At 42.7% G+C, this 10,129-nt stretch overlaps 1 protein-coding gene across 1 annotated transcript in view; it reads left to right on the top strand.

The window, feature by feature from the left end:
• Positions 1-468: 468 nt before the first annotated feature.
• Positions 469-10,129, top strand: part of LOC119912022 — a 33,446-nt gene continuing 23,785 nt past the window's right edge. The window contains exon 1 of the mRNA XM_038730995.1: positions 469-571. Within this exon, the coding sequence (XP_038586923.1) occupies positions 469-571 (103 nt within the window). The remainder of the gene's footprint in view (positions 572-10,129) is intronic.

The following is a 10,129-nucleotide window of genomic DNA, read 5'->3' on the forward strand; positions in this document are numbered from 1 at the left end:
CTGGTGTTCTGGTCAGGTCTCACTGTCTGTGTTCTGGTCTTTCCTGGTGTTCTGGTCTGGTCTCACTGTCTGTGTTCTGGTCTCACTGTCTGTGTTCTGGTCTGGTCTCACTGTCTGTGTTCTGGTCTGGTCTCACTGTCTGTGTTGTGGTCTCACTGTCTGTGTTCTGGTCTGGTCTCACTGTCTGTGTTCTGGTCTGCCCTGGTTTTCTGGTCTGGTCTCACTGTCTGTGTTCTGGTCTGGTCTCACTGTCTGTGTTGTGGTCTCACTGTCTGTGTTCTGGTCTGGTCTCACTGTCTGTGTTCTGGTCTGCCCTGGTTTTCTGGTCTGGTCTCACTGTCTCCTGTGACAGATACTCAGTCAGACGAGGACTCTCCTCCCTGTGAAACTAAAGCCAGCTGAATGAGCTGTGTTCCAGTAAAGCTCCACCTCTTCCTGTACACAGATCTACACTGAGGACAGCACGTGATGATCAGAGCAGAGAGCAGGCGGACGGCCAGAGAGACGGTCTACCTGGACATGGATCACCTGTTGCTGCTGCTGCTGCTGCTGCTGCTGCTGTGGAGCTCAGGTAGGACTTTAAACTGCACGTGTTAGAATTCATATCTCTTTACTGGATCAGGGAGAAAACCAGTATGAAAGGCTGTTCAGGGTGAAAACACTGAAAGACCTGCACAGTATTTAGGTGGCCTGGAGATATTTAGAGATCTAGCTGGAGGAGAGGAATTCAGCTGAAGAGCCACATATTCAAAAGAACAGGAAACTAAATGGCAGCTCCCCGTCCTTTCTGATGCTCGCTAGCTTCACTCATAAAGCTGAAGTATCTGGGTCTAACCAAGTCTCAGCTAAAAACAGGATATTAGATCGGGCCTGCTTTTTCCTGTCAAAGAGCTGACGTACAGCTACATTTAAGGTGTAAAGACCTTATCTGATTCAGTTTATGAGGTGTGAACATTTTCAGTATTTTCCCCATAAACGGAAAGAGCTGACGTACAGCTACATTTAAGGTGTAAAGACCTTATCTGATTCAGTTTATGAAGTGTGAACATTTTCAGTATTTTCCCCCTAAACGGCCTCTCACAGAACAAACTGCTCACAAAAAGAGTTTTTTGGACTCTCTAATTAGAAACTGCTTCTTCCAACTGAGAAACACTGTACATCCAAACTAAGAGCTCTGGTGTCAGAGGTTGAATTTGAGAGGATCATTCATGCTTTTATTTGGTCTTTATCTTGGTTTTATCATAAGTCTTAACAGGAAGAGTCTAAGATTTTTCTCAATTTGTTAACTTTAGGAATCCTATCTTATCTTCATCTTATGTTATCTAAGGTTAGTAAATCCTAAATACTTAATCCAACATCGGTTATCAACTTTTATGTCTGTTACCTAGCAACCGATGCCACTTTACTCATTTTGCAGAGCTAAACAACTTTTTTCGCAGTTTTTTGTAGTTTTTTAATGAAACATACTGTACATACAACTATCATTGAACTTCAAGTCAGATGACTTAGAGGTGTTTGTAACCTCAGTTGAGAAATCCAAATTCACGAAACGCTTAAGAGAGAGTGGGCTAAAATAGTGGACACCGTCACTGCTGCATATCTGGCATCCAGCAAAAATATTAATAAAGGCTGCGGCCTTCATGTTTTCATTAAGGCTGTTTCTTGATTTTAACGATCTCCAAAGACTCAAAGACTTGCAATAGGATCCTTTTGTTACATCAAGCCTTTACATTACGTTACATAATGAGATATTAGGCCTATCTGTTACACTGCCTACAGCCTTTCTACTAATGAGTGTTTTGTCACCAAACGCATCAGTAGAATCAATTAAGTTCTGCCTGTTGACATTTTGTAAAAGCAATTAAAGAGCTGCCATGTGGATTAAACAACTACCTCAGAAGGCTTCACTTTCAAGTGAAGGCAGCTCTGTTTACATTAGTTTCAAACAGTCTTCTAGGGCAGCACTTACGGCAACGTGTGACGTCAGCACGCCGTCTTGCGTCTCTTCTGGGTGTCAGAAGAGATGCTAGCCTTAGCATAAGCTAACTAGCTATTGAAAAGCCAAACGGCTAACAGACGCCACAGAAATCATACTGAACAAACATGGCTGTTTACAGTCACGGGCTGATATTATAGATCAATGTTTAGTTCTCGCTAGATTTTCAAAAATCGAAGCGAGAAAACTACTGCTTTACGGATAATAGTCAGCATCAAGCCACCATCGATGCTGCCTTCAAAATTGGCCATTACTGGGGCAGCTTGAAGTCATTTCAGGAGACAGGAAGAGATCATTCGAGCCGTTTCGAACAGCACTCGATGCCTCGCTGTCCTGTTGGACACCTTCTGAGACAGCAGTTTAGCCCGTTTTAAACACAGCCACAGAGCGCTGCATGGACACGGACACATCTCTGACTCTATAAAGCTTCACACTCCCACCTGTTGCACCTGAGGCTGTTAGTGGTTCCCCACAATCATTATAAAACCAGAGGGCATCGATCATTTCAAGCTGTGGAATGCATTGCCTCTGTTACTACGAAATTCTGTCAATTATTTTACTCTGCTATTCAAAGCTTTTAATCAGACAGGGCTTTATGGTTGTCTGATTTATGTTGATTTATTTCTTTCTTTTATGTACTGAATCTCACTGTGTTGTATTGATCACATTTTATTGTGAAGCACATGTCCTGGAGTGGACTGTCTGTCCCCACTCTTTCAGCTGAGGAGAATTTCTTTACGACTTTCTTTAAAAATGGATTATTGAACTTTAATGTTATCAATATTTAATAATACATGATACAAATATTACAAAAATAATCATGGCCACTTTTATTGAGAATAATTACAGTTGTACCTGTAATTCAGAAGTGACATGCTGACGTACTGCGGTAAGCGTGTTGACTCATTTCCATTTCCGGTGCTTGTGTGTTGGTAGTGTGTTTTGCTGCTCTCGCTAAATACCAGTTAAAGTTGTTAGATTTGTCATTACAGCAGCCAACTGTCCGCTAAACACTTATTCTTACAGTAATTTTGCCTAAGCTCTCACACTTCTTTCCATCTTTTAGTGACTGCTGTTCAATCTCATAGTTCAATTCAATTCAATTCAATTCAATTTTATTTTTTATAGCGCCAAATCACAACAACAGTTATCTCACAGCGCTTTTCATAAAAGAGCAGGTCTAGACCGTACTCTGTGATGTTATTTACAGAAGCCCAACAGTTCCCACCAAGAGCAAGCACTAGGAGACAGAGGCAAGGAAAAACTTCCTTTAAGAGGCAGAAACCTCGAGCAGAACCATGGCTCAGGGTGGGCGACCATCTGCCTCGACCGGTTGGGGTGAGAGAGAGAGAGAGAGAGAGAGAGAGAGAGAGAGAGAGAGAGAGGGATGGAAGGGAGAGAGAGAGAGAGAGGCAGCCTACACAATATACACACAGAGGTACAGACAGTAAAGGTGATGTTGCTATAGACTAAATGAAAAATGGTACAGATATTTATAGTAGTGTTAATGGTAACAGTCGTAATGTTAATGATTATAATAACAATAATAACAATAGGACTAGTAACAATAGTCGTTGCAGCAGAGGGTGTCGAGCAGGAACACGGGGGCAGCAGGTGACCCGCAACCACAGATCCAGACTCCACAGCTCCAGAGCCAGAAAACCTGCAGGAAGTGATAGGAGGAGAGGGTGCTTACAAGACTACGGGAAAGGGGAGAAGTTGAGTTTAGTAACATGCAATAATGGGATGAGGTTGCATACAGAGGGAGAGAAAGTTGTTTTCAAAAGTTGGTAGCTAACGCTACCGTACTTTAGCTTAGCCGTTAGCGACTTTAGCTTAGCAGCTAGCGGTGGCTTCTCCTTCTCCCTCTCTCTCTCCTACTTTCTCCTGCTCGGTGTGTCAGATGTTCAGTTACTCCTCTGCCTCCTTTAGCGGTAATGGTACATGTAATAAGTGTAGTTTATTTATAGACATGGAGGCGAGGCTCAGTGATTTAGAAGTCCGGCTCCGCACCTTGGTAGATCAGTCTTTTAGCTACTGTAGCTAGCCAGTCCCCGGTAGTCGGTGCGGAACGGCCTGAGTTAGCCTCTGGTAGCCGTCCTCCGGCATCCCCTGTGCAGCCAGGAAAGGGGGGCTGGGTGACTGTCCGAAGGAGGAATAGTCGTAGGCATTCAAAGCCCATGGGGCACCATCAACCTGTTCACGTTTCTAACAGTTTTTTTCTGTAGTTTTCTCTGGACCCCTGCGAAATCTGACCAGTGATAACATGTATATGTCGTCATTTTACCGCTGGTTGTTGAGGTGGTGTCTAGCAAACGATGTGGGCTTTGTAGTTCATTGGCAGACTTTCTGGGGAAGACCTGGTCTGATCCGGAGAGACGGCATCCATCCCACTTGGGAAGGAGCAGCTCTCATTTCTAGAAATCTCAAAGTTTATTGGTGGACCAAATCCATGACAACCCAGAGTTGAGACCAGGAGGCAGAGTGGCAGTCTAACACACTTCTCTGCCCTTCTATTTCAGCAGTTACCCACCCAAAACCCTACGCAGAGTCGCAGTCTAACACACTTCTCTGCTCCTCCATTTCAGGAATTACTTAGTGAAAATCCTATAGTGACGGTGTCTGTCCCCCGACCATTGAAATTATTTAAATCAAAGGTAAACAGAAGAGGAGCTGTGCATAAAAACCTAAAAAATTAAATAAAATTAAAAAATTAAAATCACAAGAGCAATAGCAGAAAAGAATAGGAGAATTAAATTTGGACTCTTAAACATCAGATCTCTCTCTTCTAAAGGTGTACTAGTAAATGAACTAATATCAGATTATGATATTGATTTATTTTGTCTTACTGAAACCTGGCTGGGTGATGGAGAATATGTTAGCCTAAATGAATCCACCCCTCCCCAGTCATATTAATAGGCACAGGCCGAGGAGGAGCTGTTGCAGCTATCTTCCACTCTAGCCTACTAATCAGCTCTAAACCTAAACTAAACTATAACTCATTTGAAAGTCTTGTTCTTAGTCTTTCACACCCAAGTTGGAAATCACTGACACCAATTCTTTTTGTTATAGTGTACCGAGCACCTGGTCCATACTCTGAATTCTTATCTGAATTTGCAGAGTTTTTGTCAACTTTAGTCCTTAAAACGGACAAAGTTATTATTGTAGGGGATTTTAATATTCATGTGGACATTGAGAATGACATTGTGACTTTAGTACTGCGTTTATCTCTCTGTTAGGTTCCATTGGCTTCTCTCAGAGTGTTCATGAACCGACTCACTGTTTTAACCACACCCACTTGTTTTGGTGTATGGTATTGAAAGTGAACATTTAATAGTGTTCCCACAGAATCCCTCTTTATCTGACCACTGTTTGATAACTTTTGAGTTTGTATTGCTGAACTACACGCCATCTGATAGTGCTGTAGCTAAATTTAAGGATGCGATTCTATCAGCTCTAAATTCATTATCAAGTCAAAGTAATGGAGGACTCCTATGCTAATTTCAGTCCCTCCCAAATCGATCATCTTGTTGATAGTGCTGCAGGCTCGTTGCGAATGACACTCGACTCTGTAAGCCCCTCTAAAAAAGAAAATAATAAAACAAAGACGGTTAGCTCCATGGTATAATACTGAAACTCGCAAATTAAAGCAAATATCGCGGAAACTTGAGAGGAATTGGCGTTCCACCAAACTGGAAAATTCTCGATTAATTTTGCAAGATAGTCTTAAAACTTTGATAGAGGAAAATAGGAGAAACCCCAGGTTTCTTTTCAGCGCTGTAGCCAGTCTGACAGACAGTCACAGCTCTATTGAGACAAGACTGTTTAAAGAAGTTTTACCCTTAGTCAGCACTTCTATACTAGATATGATCAATCTATCTTTATCAGCAGGCTATGTACCACAGTACTTTAAAGTAGCTGTAATTAAACCTCTTCTGAAAAAGCCCAACCTTGATCCAGATGTTTTAGCCAACTATAGACCTATTTCTAGGCCTATGTCTAAAGCTAGTAAGCAACCCTGGATAAATGACAGCATTCGCAGCCTAAAAAGGTAATGCAGGAAAGCAGAGCGCAGATGGAAAAAATCCAGTCTCCAAGTCCATTACCCTCAGTCTGAAGGATTTATTAATTAACTACAATAACTTTGGTTAAGGATGTGAGAACACATTATTTTTCTGAACTCATTACTACACATAAACACAGGTTTCTGTTTAAGACTGTGGATCAGCTGGTAAACCCAACCCCTCCTCTTGCCTCAGCTGGAAGTAATGATGACTGTGAATTGTTTTTATCTTATTTTACCAATAAGGTGGTGTCAATCAGAGCCTCTATTACCCCCGTGGCCTCTTACTCAGAGGTCCCTCACCAGCAACAAGAGAGTTTTAACCAGTTTTATCCCATCGACTTGTCTGAGCTTTTAAAAACAGTATCACAAATGAGAGTGTCCTCCAGCCCACTTGATGTAATACCTACAAAGTTTTTACTGAAAGTAATAGATTCTGTTGGGCTCCATTTGATCTCCGTTTTCAACAGCTCCCTATCTACTGGTTGTGTCCCTGATTATTTTAAAACGGCTTGCGTGAACCCACTTTTAAAGAAACCTGGTTTAGATCCCTCCCTCACACATAATTTTAGACCAATTTCAAAACTGCCTTTTATTACAAAGATTCTAGAAAGAATTGTGTCCAAACAGCTGCTCACTGTACTGGAAAATAACAAAATATTTGAAAAGTTTCAGTCTGGTTTTAGGAAGTACCACAGCACTGAGACTGCCCTGCTTAAAGTCACCAATGACCTTTTAATGTCTGCTGATGAAGGCATGTGCTCAGTCCTGGTACTCCTGGACCTTAGCGCTGCTTTTGACACCATTGATAACAACATCATGTTAGACAGACTGAGGCACTGGGTGGGGATCTCTGGTACTGCCCTAGAATGGTTTTCATCCCACTTGTCAAATAGGAAGTGTTGCGTGTCTGTAAACAACTATGTCTCTTCGTTCTGTCCAGTTAAAAAATGGTGTGCTCAGGGGTCGGTCTTAGGACCCATTTTGTTTTCTTGTTATCTGCTTCCCCTTGGACATATTATCCTTAAACATGGTATTTCTTTTCAGATTTATGCTGATGACACACAAATGTACTTGCCCGTCAGATCCACAGACCCTGGAATGCTGAGTTCACTTACCGACTGCCTTTGTGAAGTTAAAAAATGGATGTCAAATAATTTCCTCCAGCTGAACTCAGACAAAACAGAAATCCTGGTCACTCTCATTTGTGATACTGTTTTTAAAAGCTCAGACAAGTCGATGAGATAAAACTGGTTAAAACTCTCTTGTTGCCGGTGAGGAACCTCTGAGTAAGAGGCCGCGGGGGTAATAGAGGCTCTGATTGACACCACCTTATTGGTAAAATAAGATAAAAACAATTCACAGTCATTATTTCCAGCTTTGGCACAAGGAGGGATTGGGTTTACCAGCTGATCCACAGTCTTAAACAGAAACCTGGGATTGTGTTTATGTGTAGTAATGAGTTCAGAAAAATAGTGCGTTCTCGCATCCTTAACCATGTTATTGTAGTTAATTAATAAATCCTTCAGACTGAGGTAATTGACTTGGAGACTGGATTTTTTCCATCACACCGATGGCATGTCCAGGTGTGCTGCATGAACGATTAGTCATTCACGTAAGTCATGTGTGGACCGCACCACATGGTGTATGTGCGCAGCTAACATTTATGAGCCCCGTTTGTTTGGGTGAAGTCCGTCTGTCTTAAAAAGAGACATTCTTTGCCAGAAAATATTAAAATTATCCACATAACACACACAATGAGCCCTGCAGGCGGACTGGAGCCAGTCGTGGAGGCCAAGGAGTCTACTGAAGCGGCCAGCACCGTGACCAACTGTGGGAATGCGACCAGTGATAAAAACGGACTTTCCACACTGCTTTAAAAAGTTAAAAAGACGGTTAAAATCTGATTTTGTCAGCTCAGACTGCTGAAGAGCTGTGTCATTTGTTCCGATATGGACTATCACTCTTGTGATGGAGGACGGGAGCGACGGCATCAGGTCCTGGAGTTTTTTTAAAATGTCAGCCGTGGTGGCACCGGGGAAGCAGTGAGTGGTAGCGTTAAAGAAACGGATGTTTCTGGTTATGGAGTCATCAATTATTAGTGTGGTTGGGGGAAAAGTGGACGAGGAGATGCGGTTGTGGGGTTCCAGAGCAGGACTGAGCAGAATCTGCTTCAACACTGCGTGCGGACTGAGGATGGAGTGTGTGAGCTGCTGAGTGTTTTGTTGGAGTAGCAGTAACAGACCTGAGAGAAGGGCTACCCGACGGTGCAGGTTAGAGACGGCCTCCGGAGCGTCTGAGCACAGCCTCCTTCAGGATCCTACATCGGGAAGCGGAGGTTTTTGACCAGGATGACGGCCACCGATCAGGCCCAGCGGCAGACCGGCGGCCCAGTGCAGGAGATGTAGCCGGTGGAGGAGATGCAACAGTGTCGGCAGGCACTGTCCGGTGAAAGAGATCCGTATCAGGGAGACTCGAAGCCGCAGGTGCATCCGCTTGATGGTACGGAGTGTCGTTAGACAAGGCTGCATAGCGGTTGGAGAGGCCGATGTGTGGAGGAGAGGCAGCCCCATCCGAGCCTCTCTTGCAGCCACGGACCACCACTTCAGCCCAGGTTGACTGATGCTTCGGAGTCGAGCAGGATGAAAGCCTCGGAAGGCTAGAGGGGTCCCAAAACACGGTGTCCTGGATGTTAGTAGTTGCGCTAAGAGAAACAATCTGTTTGGCTTGTACTGAACCACATCCAGAAAGCCAGTCAGCAGGGAATCTTTCTCTTTGAGTTCCTCTGAAAGTCATCGGATGTCCTTCCATAAGGTCAGCAATCTTCTTGTTCGCTTTCTTAAGGAGTGAGCAGTCCTCATGGGGCAGAGTTATCTCGGATAGTATAGTCACCGGAGGTTTGTTGCGATCAGTAGTGTTGATCGCGTTTTTACGGTCATCTAGCTTAAAATCCATGGCGGATGACTAAAATTCTTAACCCACATAAAACTTAAGTTAAAAACTTAAGTTAAATAAAAAGCATATAAAAAATGTAACGAAAAAGAGTGGATTAAAACTGGATAAGAGTTCGGTTTAAGACGGAGCTTCCGACAGGTGGCAACAGACGCCAACGCATGCGCAGAGTGCAGATTACGTCAGCAATTACATCAGCGATCTTGTGATCTGTAATGTATTATACCTTATGGGAGCCCTTCCCTGCAATATAACATTTAAAAATGTAATTAAATTTAAAGGGCTTTATGGCATGAAGGTTTCAAGAACAGTGTTTCCAAAGCATCAAAATACAATTTGTCAATATACACAGTATACAGTAAGTTAAAAATGGACATGTTATTAGACAAAATACAAAGTTTTTGTAAGGCATATCATCAAAAAAAGAAAGCACAGCAGCCAGACACAAGGTAGAGCTACAGCATCAGCAAGGTTTCTCCCAGGCAGCAGATGGTGTGGACTGATCAGTCAGAATGTGTCTGTGTCCTGGTTAATAGTTTAACCTCTGTTTGGGGAAGGGTGAAAGAGTACATTAGCCATACTGAAATGAATCCCCAGTTAACAGTAATGTTATGGATCGTATTTAGGAATGTAGTTAATTCATTCAGTAACTATCTCTCTAGTTACATTTCAACAGACCACACTGTGAATGCTGTCAGTCCATCACTCCCAGGATAGAATACACTAACTATAAGTGTAGTCAACATCAATCAATGCACATTATGCATTAATATTTACCGAAAATTGCTGCAAATTAAGTCGCTGCTGTAAATGTGTACATTACATTATGGGAACAGCCCCTTTTCCTTCCAAAATTAAACACAAAAACTGATTAAATCTGTGTCTCCGCCACTCTCCAGAACAAATGATATTATATGTATTTAATGTTAGTGTCAACTCAGTAATCAGTGACATATTTTCTTAATATTTACCGTTAATTGCTGTAAATATAGCTGCTGCTGTGTCCGTCCCGCCTAAACCCATTCAAACTGATTGACAGTGCTGAGTTGTTTGGAACTATGGAGAGCTACATGAACCATGTGACGCGTAGCGGCGAGATCAAAGCGTGTCATAACTCT

Source organism: Micropterus salmoides, unplaced genomic scaffold (assembly GCF_014851395.1).
Source record: "Micropterus salmoides isolate LMB-PRFRI ecotype aquatic unplaced genomic scaffold, ASM1485139v1 Ms_hic_scaffold_2, whole genome shotgun sequence".
Taxonomy (NCBI): domain Eukaryota; kingdom Metazoa; phylum Chordata; class Actinopteri; order Centrarchiformes; family Centrarchidae; genus Micropterus; species Micropterus salmoides.